The 12,791-nt window shown below is 41.4% G+C and overlaps 1 protein-coding gene across 2 annotated transcripts in view; it reads left to right on the top strand.

Moving 5' to 3' along the window:
- Positions 1-12,791, top strand: part of GALNT17 (polypeptide N-acetylgalactosaminyltransferase 17) — a 435,103-nt gene that overhangs the window by 157,834 nt on the left and 264,478 nt on the right. For both annotated transcript variants that reach the window (XM_037135575.2, XM_037135576.2), the window contains exon 2: positions 7,590-7,773. In XM_037135575.2, the coding sequence (XP_036991470.1) occupies positions 7,590-7,773 (184 nt within the window). The remainder of the gene's footprint in view (positions 1-7,589; positions 7,774-12,791) is intronic.

The raw sequence follows: 12,791 nt of genomic DNA, 5'->3' as shown, positions 1-12,791 counted from the left end.
TTTTGATGATTAATTTTTGCTTTACTTTTTTAATAATATATTTTGCTGATTATTCCATTACAGTTGTCTCATTTGCTCCCCTTCATTCCCCTCCACCCTGCACACCACTGATATGATATTCTCCCATTTATCTGTAGGCCATTCATTTTCATTCTGTGTAATATTCTTTTTATGAGCTGCCTACCATTTATTTACTGCTTTTCATCATGTTTTTGATGTTAGGCTCTTCTTTCCTACAAGCTTTCTCAAATAGATCATTGGTGCATATGTTCAGGGGTGGGAGGAACATTGTATTCTGTCTCCATTATTTTTGGATGGTCAAGTAATTATTCCTTCTGGGCCTCCATTATCTCTAACATGATCATGGTTATATCTACCCTGCATATCTAATAGGAAAATGGATATAAAACCATTGAAAAAATATAAGCCCAAACAATAATCATCACTGAGTAGAGAGAGAGTGGTCAAATGGGTGTGTGAAGAAGACAAGCAGGAAGTTTAATCACTCGGTTCATATTGAGATGATTCTGTAATTGTTTAAGCCTCAGTTCCTTGAAGTCTTGAGCTTCCAATGTAGCTTTGATGACAGAACAGGCCTGTAGAGCAGAGAAGAAATAAGCTTGGAAGTGCAGGATTCCTACTGTAGATATGGCGGAAGTATGCTGGAGGAGTGCGGTCAGAGAACACTTCCTGAGTGCTGTCCATCGTTCTCCTTCTTGCTGTTCAACATTCACCCTCCCAATTCTCACCCTTTACTGTGCCTACTCCCCCTCCATGCTGATGGTGCCAGGTTCACATCTGGGGCCTCCTCAGCCATCTGAACTTCCATTCCCGTATGTTTTCGCTCCCCACTGGACAGCCGATCCTACGTGAGTGTCCCGTGGGTGCCCCATACACCACATGTAGAGAATGGAACTCCTCAAGCTTTCTTTTGTGTGCTCATCCTCGTGAGTGGTTTTCACCACCCAGGCCTTCTGCTGGAAATCCTAGGCTCACTCACTTCTTCCCTCTCCCTCACCATTACACTTGTCTGTCTCCTGTCTTGTGATGGAATCTCTAAAGTACTTCTCAAATCTCTGTTCTCCTTTTGATCACCACCCCTGCCTTAAAGAGGACCCTCCCATTCCTTGTCTGGGCTGCTGCAAAAGTGCTGGACTAGTCTCCTTGTCTGTCACTGAGCTCAGGCCTGTCCTCCTTTATATCTCTGACTATCCAGAACCCAGGCCTGTCCTCCTTTATATCTCTGACTATCCAGAACCCAGGCCTGTCCTCCTTTATATCTCTGACTATCCAGAACCCAGGCCTGTCCTCCTTTATATCTCTGACTATCCAGAACCCAGGCCTGTCCTCCTTTATATCTCTGACTATCCAGAACCCAGGCCTGTCCTCCTTTATATCTCTGACTATCCAGAACCCAGGCCTATCCTCCTTTATATCTCTGACTATCCAGAGCTCAGGCCTGTCCTCCTTTATATCTCTGACTATCCAGAACCCAGGCCTGTCCTCCTTTATATCTCTGACTATCCAGAACCCAGGCCTGTCCTCCTTTATATCTCTGACTATCCAGAACCCAGGCCTATCCTCCTTTGCCAGCCATAGAACTTTAACAAAGTCACTACATTCTCAGACTCAGTGTCCTCATTTGTCACCAAAGATGATTCTAATCCCTTCCTCATGAAGTTATCAGATCAGATGACACAATGAGTGAGTTTGAGTCGTGCTTAATAGGGTTCCCAGCACACAATAGATGCTCAGTAAACAGTACTGGTCATTACCGTCCGTGCCTAGGCCTGTCCGTGTGCTATCTACCTTACGGGTAAAATTCTAGAGTCAAGAGAGTCAGGGCTGGGTTCTGATTTCCGTGGGCCCTGGGAACTTTGCCCTTCATGGGTTCCTTCCACAGTAAAAAATATTAAAAATTATGTTATATGACTGCATTGTTATGATTTTAAAAGAAAATAAAACCTTTTTCTGGGTCCCTAAAAATCCTGGGGCCCCTAAGCCTTGTGTCTGCTGTGACAAATCCTCCCTGAAAGGAACTTGTGCACCCTCTCTTTCTCTGTCTCTCTCTTTCTTCCCTCCCTCCCTTCTTCCCTCTTCTTCCTTCCTTCCTTCCTTCCTGTCTTTCTTTTGTGTGTGATTAAGTTTTTTTTCTTTTGTTCATTATTGCCTTCTTTAGGTTTATATTGCTAAATGTATTGGATTCTTACCTCATTAATTATCGGCCTTCCCTCCCCTCTGCCAATCTTCCAAGTATTATTGTAACACTATCCTAAAAGTTCTGTCAGTTTCATGTTTCTTCCAGTGGCACGGTGATCAATTACTTGACCCATGATTGTTTTAAAAGACTTTGTAAATTGCCAAAATGTGTGAGTTCCTTGTGGTATTTTACTATTGGTTTCTGTTTTTTTAGTTGCTTGATGTTTAGAGATTATCCGTAAGATAGGGAGACTTATCTGTAGCCTGTCAATTGTCTGTGTGTCCCATACGCCCTTCTAGGGAATGTGTACTTATTAAGTCAGCTGCAGGGCCCATCAGGTCAAGATTGTTAATTCTGTTCTTCAGTTCCTCTGTATTTTTGCTAAATGTTTTTCCTTCTGCTCTGTTGAGTACTCAGAGATGTGTTAATATTTCCCACTATGATGGTGCTTTTGTTGGTCTGTGTTGTAATGTGTCCGTTTGTGCTATATATATAATTTGAAGCTATACTACTAAGTGCGTGGTAGTTTATAAGTCTTTCCAGCTTCCTGGTGGACTGTTACTTTTCCATTAGGTAATGACTGTGTTTATCCCCATAAGGCTGTTTGCCCTTAATCCTGTTTTATCTGATATTAAGAGAGACACTCCACCTTTCTTTTGGTAATTGCCTGGTATATATTTTCAGTATCCATTTTCTCTCTTTCTCTCTCTCTGTTTTTGATATTCATTGTATTAGTTTCCTGTGTTCTTTTTTTTCTTCTTCTTTTTTTTTTTTTTACCAATTGTTCACAATTTTGGTGGCTTAAAACAACAGAAGTGTATCATCTCACAGTTCTGGAGGCTAGAAAACCAACATAAAGGTTCGGCCAGGCCATGACCTCTGAAGGCTCTGGGGAAGAATCCTTTCATGCCTCTTCTAGCTCCTGGGGGTTGTGGACAGACCCCGGCATTCCGTGGCTTGCAGCTGCATCCCCAGTTTCTGCCTCCCTCATCAAACGGCCTTTTTCCTTCTATGTGACTGTCTCTAGCTCTGTGTCCAAATTTCTCTCTTCATGTAAGAATATCAGCAATCCTAATTTGATTATGCAAAGACCCTCTATCCAAATAGGTTCTCAAAACAGCTCTTGCGTAGACAGGGGAACCTCATACCTTCATAATTAAATATTATTATGAAACATTTAAGGCATAAAGAAGTTACATGTCTTGTGCATAGATGCGCCCTAACATGCCAGCCTTTAGTTAATGAGAAACCCCTCCTTCACCCCATCCGAGCAGATAAAGGCTCCACTCTGATTTTAACTTACCTCTGAGAGTTTCCCTTTCTTTTTTGCAAGCTGAGCTATGAATTTAAAATATTTCAAAGGTTTTTTTAGTCAGCAGTTCTAGGTGCTTTACTGGAAAGTTCTCATGTTATTTCAGCCTTCTATCTTGCTGGAAACAGAATTGTCTATTAGAGTAGGTTTTTAAAATAGTTTTATTGAAATTTTTCACATACCATATCATTCATCTGTTTTAAGTGTACAATTTAGTGTACACTTTAAGGAAGTGTACACTAAATTGTACACTTCCTATTTAAGGAAATATTTCACTTCAGAATATTTCCACCACTCAGAAGAACCCACACATGTTAGCAGTTGCTCCTCATTTCTTCCCCAACCCTCTCAGCCCCAAGCATATGCTAATCTACTTTGTGTCTCTAAAAATTTGCACATTCCATACATTTCATGGAAATAGAACCATACAATATGTGCTATTTGCTGACGAACTTTGTTTACTTGGAATAATGTTTTTAAGGTTCATCCATGTTGTACATATATCACTCCATTATTTTTTAGTGGCAGTTATATCCCATTGCATGGATATTTCATATCTTGTTTATCATTCATCAGTTAATGGGCATTTAGTTACATGAATTCTGCTGCTTTGAACATTTGTGTATGAGTTTTAGTGTAGGCATATCTTTCCATTTCTTTTGGGTATGTACCTAGGAGTGGACTTGCTGGGTCATGTTGCATATTTCAGAACTGCCAAACTATTTTTCAAAGTAGCTGCAGCATTCCACACCCTTCAGTAATGTCGGTTTAAAACCTAGCACCAGTGTTAGTACTCGACATGGGAAGAGTTCTCAGAGATTTTTTGAGCATGGTGAAAGTAACGTTATCAGAATGTTTGTGGCACATGGATGTGGAACAAGCGATTAAAGACCAGGAAGCTTGTAGGAAGTGCAGGAGTAATTGAATTCTCAGCTGATGGCGCCTCTGTCTGGGCTGGTGGCAGGCAGAAAAGATGTCAGAGTTCCTGAAGAGCATAGTGGACAATGGGAAAGATTTTCAGGCAGAAAATAATGTTTATCTGAATTAGACTCTGAGGTGCTTGCTCAGAATCTAATCTTGCTATCATAGAAAAAATGTCTTCTTTTAGAAAAGCAAAAAAGGGAATGGCTGTAAGTCTTGCCATTAGGTGATAAAGGGAACCATGTGATCTGAGCAGATCTGTGGGCTTTTGACTCCCCTGGAGATGCCTTCCAGAGGCCGCCCACCGTGAAGGCTGAGGGAGCCGTCTACAGCCCTAGTCCATGTTCTTCCTGCCAGTGGCAGCAGTGAGTCTTTTGTAGATAGAGTCCTGAGGTGTGTGTGTGTGTGTGTGTGTGTGCGTGCGTGCGTGCACTGAGTAGCTTGGGCATTTGAAATGGCCAAATGGAATGAGAGCGCTTAACAACAAAAGTTTTCTAGCTCAGTAATAAAACCTCTCATAACTCTAGAATTCAAAGTTGCCCATCGAGCTGTTTATCATGTAATGGAACAATAGTTATAAAGCTGCTGCCACCCAGGGAGCTTGCAGTTGCTCAGTGAGGCTTGTAACAGGGGCTTCCTCCTCTACTTGGCATAGTCATCTCTTTTTTTTTTTTAAATTTTTTTTATTGATTATGCTGTTACAGTTACAGTTGTTCTATTCCCCCTTTATTCCCCTCCACCCTACCCCCATCCCCACCATCACCCCCCTTTAGTTTATGACCATGTGTCTCAAGTCCTTTAGATTCTATATTTCCCATGCTATTCTTGCCCCCCCATCTATTTTCTATCTACTGTCTATGCTACTTATTTTCTGTACCTTCTCCCCCCTTCTCCTCCTCCCACTCCCCTGTTGCTAACCCTCCTTGAGATCTTCATTTCTATGTTTCCACTCCTGATCTAGCTGTCCTTTTAGTTTGCTTTCGTTTTAGGTGTGGTTGTTAATAACTGTGAGCTTGTTGTCCTTTCACTGTTCATGTTTCTTTAACTTCTGTTTCTTAGATAAGTCCCTTTAACGTTTCATATAATAAGGGCTTGGTGATGATGAACTCCTTGAATTTGATCTTATCTGAGAAGCACCTTATCTGTCCTTCCATTTTAAATGAAAGTTTTGCTGGATAGAGCAATCTTGGTTGTAGGTCTTTAGATTTCATGACTTGGAATACCTCTTTCCAGCCCCTTCTTGCCTGTAAGGTCTCTTTTGAGAAATCCGCTGACAGTCTGATGGGGACTCCTTTGTAGGTGACTGTCCCCTTAGCTCTTGCTGCTTCTAGGATTCTCTCCTTCATTTTAATCTTGGCTAATGTAATTACGATGTGCCTTGGTGTGTTCCTTCTTGGGTCCAACTTCTTTGGTACTCTCTGAGCTTCCTGGATTTCCTGGAAGTCTATTTCCTTTGCCAGGTTGGGGAAATTCTCCTTTATTATTTGTTCAAAGAAGTTTTCCACTGGTGGCTGTGCCTTTCCCCCTTCTGGTACCCCATATAATTCAGATGTTGGAGCGTTTAAAGATGTCCTGGAGGTTCCTAAGACTCTCCTCATTTCTTTGAATTCTTGCTTCTTGACTCTTTTCTGTTTGGCCATTATTTGCTTTCTTCTGGTCCACTCCATTGATTTGAGTCCCAGTTTCCTTTTCATTGCTATTGGTGTCCTGTGCAATTCCATTCATTTCAATTAGTTTCGCCTTCATATATTTGTCTAATTTGTCCGTATAATCAACCAGTTCTGTGAGGATCCTGATCACCAATGTTTTAAACTGTGCGTCTGTGAGTTTTGCTATTTCTTCATCGCTTAGATTTATTGGCTCTGGGGCTCTGAGATCCTCCTGCGCCATTCTTGGTCTGTTCGGGCCCTTTAAGTGTGAGAAGCGGCGGCTTGGATTCCCAGGTCGCTGGGTTGTGACGCTGTATGTGGGGGCGTGGCCAGAGTGGGGAAATGGCGACCCCCCTCTGCCGCTTCTCACAGCTGGGAGCGGAGGATCAGTGCCTTAGGTGGTTCACCTGGGCCGGGCCACTCAGAGTCGCTGGGTTATGACGCTGTATGTGGAGGTGGGGTCAGAGCAGGGAAATGGCGGCGCCCTCCACTGCCGCTTGCCGTGGGGACCTGCCGGCCCCGGTCCAACCGCCCACTCCCTCGCCTGTCCACCCTCGCACAAATGCGCGACCTCAGTCAACACACAGCCCCGGCCCGGCTGTCTCCCCCGCGGTCGCTCGCCTGGTTGCTCGCGCGGTTGCTCACTGGGTCCAACCCTGCGCCTGGATTCCGCACCTGAGCCCGTCTGGCCGAGTTTTCCTGTGCAACCCTGCTCCTCCAGCCGCTGGTTTCGCCCCTTACCGGTCAGGCTGAAGAATTTGTTGTTAACGGACTTCCAAAAAGTTCAATTTTCCGTGTTCTGGCTGTGTTTTCTGTTGCTAATATTTAGTTTTCTCTAATCTTGGTTGTGTGAGAAGGCACGGCACATCCACCTATGCCTCCATCTTGGCGGAAGTCTCCCCACAGTCATCTCTTTTATGGGGTTTTATCCTCTGTGATTTATTCTCAAGCATTTTGTATTCACTTTGCCACGTAGATGAAACGTAAGTGAAACCATAAGGTAAAGAACTGTGTCAGGCTGTTACACACTTTAAACTCATGATAAAATCAACCTGTATATTGTCCTCTGTTCAAATGAAGTAAAAACACCTGCATTTTGGCAGTTTCCTGTTACCAACTTCTCTTGCCCCATTTTGTATCAAGTGTGTCCTGGCCTAGCTGATGTGGGTGGAGAGAGGCCAGCAGGCCCCAGTTCTGTCCCATGTCCCGTGTCCTCCTCGCCTCCCATTTCTCCCAGTCTATGCACTCTCGTTTATAGGCCCCAGGCTCAAAAATGGAGAGAGTTTTCTCACTGGTAACAGGACCTAATCCCATAACTCACAGTGGCTGTGCCCTTCCTCTCATGATAACTGTGTTCAGAGCATATTCCTGAGATGTCTAAAATGAGAATATGTTTTTTTTTCCTGTGACAGATAACGGTAAAGTTTCTAGTGAAGCTGCCTCTGAACTTAAATGATCCTGGTACGATGGCTTTGAAATAATTCTTTTTTCCCCTCTTTTCTTTCAGGCTTATCCAAATCCCTTGGGCTCATTGAAGGCTATGGTGGGCGGGGGAAAGGGGGCCTTCCTGCTACCCTTTCCCCAGCTGAAGAGGAAAAAGCCAAGGGACCCCATGAGAAATATGGCTACAATTCCTACCTCAGTGAAAAAATCTCACTGGATCGTTCCATTCCGGATTATCGTCCCACCAAGTAAGTTCTGATCCAGTCATGCAGAGGACCTGGCTGGATCATGCCGGTGGTGCAGGGCCAGTCTGTGACATTTTCTCATGGCACTTGTAACTAGTGAGGTAGCTTTTATCTCATTCTCCTCCACCACCAATAAACTGAATACTGTCGATTATGAAATAATAGCTAAGTAAAAAATTTACATTTTAATAAAAGCCAGAAACACCTAGAAAGGCCTGCAATACAAAAATAATTTAAATGAAAACAGAAATCAGTTCTGGCCAAGATGGAGGCGTAGGTAGACACACTGTGCCTCCTCACACAACCAAAACAAGGACAGCAACAAAAAACAACCAGAACTGACAGAAAATCAAGCTGTATAGAAGTCCAACGACCAAGGAGTTAAAGAGAAAACATTCATTTGAGCAGTAGGATAGGTGGAGACAGGCAGCTGGGCAGAGAGGACCTGTGGCAAGGCAGCAGCTGGCAGACTAGGTGGTCCCACATTTGTGTGCAGATAAACCGGGAGGAACAACTGGGGAGCAAGACAGACAGTGCAACCCAGGGTTCCAGTGTGGGGAAATAAAACCTCAAAATCTCTGATTGAAAACACCTGTGGGGGTTGAGGCGGCAGTGGGAGAAACTTCCAACCTCATAGGACAGCTCTTGGAGAGACCCACAGGGTCCTAGAACATACACAAACCCATACACCCAGGAATCAGCACCAGAAGGGCCCAATTTGACTGTGGGTAGCAGAGGAAGTGACTTAAAACCGGCAGAGAGCAGAGCAAGTGCCATTGTTCCCTCTCAAACCCCTTCCCCACGTACAGCATCACAATGCAGCAACATGGGTTGCCCCACCCTGGTGAACACCTAAGGCTCTTCCCCTTACTGTGTAACAGATGCACTGAGACAAAAAAAATGGCCCAAATCAAGAGTTTGAAACAGAAAGAAGAAATAAACATTCAACCAGAGAAAAATGAAAAAACGAGAATTTAAAACAATGAGGAGATGCTTAGGAACATCCAGAAATCTTTAAATGTTCCAACATATGAATCATAGAGGTGCCAGAAGGAGAAGAGGAAGAGCAAGAAATTGAAAACTTATTTGAACAAATAATGAAGGAGAACTTCCCCAATCTGGCAAAGAAAATAGACTTCCAGGAAGTCCAGGAAGCTCAGAGAGTCCCAAAGAAGTTGGACCCAAGAAGGAACACACCAAGGCACATCATAATTACATTACCTGAGATTAAAGAGGAGAGAATCTTAAAAGCAGCAAGAGATAAGTAGAAAGTTACCTACAAAGGAGTTCCCATAAGACTATCAGCTGATTTCTCAAAAGAAACCTTGCAGGCAAGAAGGGGCTGGAAAGAAGTATTCGAAGTCACAAAAGGCAAGGACCTCCATCCAAGATGACTCTATCCAGCAGAGCTATCATTTATAATAGAAGGGCAGATAAAGTGCTTCCCAGATAAGGTCAAGTTAAAGACATTTATCCTCACCCAGCCCTTATTATATGAAGTGTTAAAGGAATTTATCTAAGAAAAAGAAGATAAAAAATATGAACAGTAAAATGACAACAAACTCACAGCTATTAACAACCCAACCTAAAAAAATAACAAAAACAAAGTAAGCAAATAACTAGAACAGGAACAGAATCACAGAAATGGAGATCACATGGAGGGTTATCAGTTGAGGAGTAGGAGGGGAAGAGAAGAGAAAAAGGTATAGCGAATAAGTAGCATAAATGGTAGGTAGAAAATAGATAGGGTGATGTTAAGAGTAATATAGGAAATGTAGAAGCCAAAGAACTTACATGTACAACCCATGGCCATGAACTAAAGGGGAAGAATCTGGGTTGGGGGTGGTGTGCAGGGCAGAGGGGAGTAAAGGGGGGAAAATAGGACAACTGTAATAGCATAATCAATAAAATGTATTATATGATCTCATTACCTAGAATAGTAACTGGTCAAAATCTTAGTATATTATCTTCAAGTCTAGTTTCTCTACAGATTATGAGCATGTAATACATTTTTTTATCTTTTTTCCATTCAACATTATTTTGTGAGCATTTCCTGATTTATTAGTTATGATCACTATTTTCATTGTTCACAATTTATATTATTTTTATTTTTATTGTTATTAATAACATTTTGATGAATTTTTTTCACTTAAGTCCTTTGTGTGTATTAATTTCATATTCATTTCCTTAATCCACACTTGGCAATGTATAATTCTTAGATCACATTGTAGGAATATTTTTGGAGGCTCTAGACACATAGCGTGACGTTGCCCTACAGAAAGTTTATGACAATCTCCACCCCTTTTGGAATTTTACTTGGCCCTTCCCAAACTGGGTGCTACCATTTAAACAATGTTTTGCCAAGCTGATAGGTTAGAAAGTACCTCCCATGATTGTTTCTGCTTATATTGTTTTGTCTGAGATTCTTGCTTTTTAAACAGCTTGTTAGCTCCTTAGTTGTCTTATGGAAGGTCCTTGTTCTGTGCACTCAGATTTAAGAATTATTTATTTGTTCCTTGTGAAATAGAGAAATGAAACTGCTTATAGAATCAAGATGCTGGAGGAAAACCTATTTTCTAGTCAGGAGTCCTCTTTGGCATCTCAAACAGATTTTCCATTTTCTATATGGTTTGTAGTGTCTCTCTTTTTCCATTCAGAGTGTGCCCTTATTTAGAGCAGATTATTTGTTTTTCAAATGGGCTTTGTACAAATCAGTTAAGTATCCTGGTTACTGAGAAAAATAGATGTGAGACAAAGAAAATTATCTTAAATGGATTTAAAATTGCAGGATTAGCCAAGGAACCTGTTAAGTCTCTCTCCCTGCCTAATAAGCATATATTCATTTGAATCACTAGGAAAACATGCAACACCCCTGTTGGAAGCTATTTTGTATTCCTGGACTTTTGCTCTCAAAAACATCTGGCTGTTTTCATTTTCTGGTACTCTCTGATTAGCCTTCCTTATTTGGACATTGACAAATAAACAGAGTCATACTTTTTTCACTCCTATGGGAATAGAAATGCTTCCAACATGAACCTACTAGAAATGGATCAGTTGAACAAATATTAGTGAGTACCTATTATGTGCCAGATACACATAATGGTTTTTCCCCACTCTAGGCAGAGCATCAAATAAGATACAGGTCTTACCTACTTACTATTTGTCTAGGGAGGGAGAGAGATGCACAGGCTGATCTATTCAGCACAGTGTGGTCTACATGGTGTGTATTAGGTCGAAGATAAACATAGCTTGTTGCAGGGAGAATGTGGGAAGGATTCCTGCTTAAGATAAAGCCTGAGCTTAATTTTGAAGCACTTATAAAGGTTGGAAAATTGAAGAAAGAAGAGGGAGGGGGACTAGGTAGGGGAACAATAAGATCAGACTTAGGGGTACATAAAAACATGGTGTGCTCAGGGAAGAACACAGAGCTCCATCATGCTCTGTAGTGTAGTATGGTGGCTTCAACATACCACTTATTTCCGGTCACTCCTGAAATTTTACTAAGATAAGAATTAAGGACTAGAGAGCGTGGCAACCTGTAAGGGGCAACTAAACAGGAGATGGCAGTGGGGAAGAGTCACTACAAAGTTTCAGAAGATAGAAAGAGGATGGATGAAAGGTAACCAACAGCAAACTGGATGATGCTGAGACCCAGCCTCCTTGGTGGAGAGTGGGTAAGAGCAGGAGAATGCAGTCTAGTTATACTGCACAACTCCAAAGTTTCTGGGTACTTCTGATGGCTGGGAGGTGGATTGGAACAGAAGGATTGCAGTTGCATCTCCAGATCCTTTCTTCAACTCTGCACACCAGTCTTTCCTTTTCTACCTTGTGGAATAGGGGAAGTTTGCCCTCCGGAGGAGGTGCACTCTGGGTTTTAATTCATAAGATGTAGCCTAGGACAGAAGATAAGGTTGCATACTAAATGAGAGCACCCTCAGCCTCATTATCCCTCAAGGTTTTTTTATACCTTCCTAGTAAGTGTTTGAAGAAACCAGTCTGAGGAAACCATCTAGCCTAAGAAAAAGGCCAATATATCTGATACTTGGGGGTATACCCCCCAAATGATTGGGTTCTGCTCATTAGCCATCATTAGTAAGTTAGGCCTGTTGTTAAAGCTCCATTCAACTACACATAGCTGTTTTACTCAAGAATAAGAAAGGAGAGAGGATCCCCAGACATCTCAGGAGAGTGTCTGTTACAGAAGGCCTCAGCAACAACAAAATCAGAAAACACATTTGGAGAAAACAGAGACTATAAGCTTTAAAACTATAATTCATGACATAGAGGCAATCATTAAAAGTTGTATCTTATTCATAGAACAAGAGCCAAATGCTATGTTAAAGTAACAATCAGAGAATTTTTAAAAAAACAAGTCTTGGAAGTTATAAATGAGATAGAAATAAATAATTCACTAAAAGGTTGGATAGTAACATTGAGGAACTCTTCTGGAAGATAGAAAAAATAAAAAAATAAAAATAGGAGAGAAAAGACTTAAAAAGAATTATAGCAGTCTAGTAGTTCACCATTAACTAATAGGAATATCAGAAAATGAAGAGAGAAAACAGAGAGAAGAAAATCATCAAACAAATGATACAAGAGAATTTCCTGGAACTGGAGAGTTTATGGATAGTAAGATTCCACCAAATGCCTACATGATGAATGAAAGGCAAAAAAAATTGAACCCAGGAGAAATAGACAGAAAACTGTACTTGAAAAATAACTAAATAAAATTTAAAAATAAAAAAAATGAACCCAGATTAAGTAATGTAAATGTAAATTTTAAGAACAACATGGATGAAGAGCAAGTCCTAAAAGCTTTTAGTGGGAAAAGTGTCTTAGATACAGTTGGTATTGGATTTCTTAGTACAATATTAAAAACTAGGAGACAAGTTGAAAAAAATTATTTTCAACTCACAATTCTATAGTCAGCCACAGAATAGTTTGGACCAAGAACAATAACAAAGTAAACAAATTACATTTCTGTAGGGTCTCAACAAGTTTACTTTTCCTGAATCTGTTTT

The sequence above is a fragment of the Artibeus jamaicensis genome, unplaced genomic scaffold (assembly GCF_021234435.1).
Source record: "Artibeus jamaicensis isolate MK-2021 breed Jamaican fruit bat unplaced genomic scaffold, CSHL_Jam_final contig_3182, whole genome shotgun sequence".
Classification (NCBI taxonomy): Eukaryota; Metazoa; Chordata; class Mammalia; order Chiroptera; family Phyllostomidae; genus Artibeus; species Artibeus jamaicensis.
The sequence above is the reverse complement of the archived record's forward strand: the minus strand, read 5'-3'. Positions and strand labels throughout refer to the sequence as shown.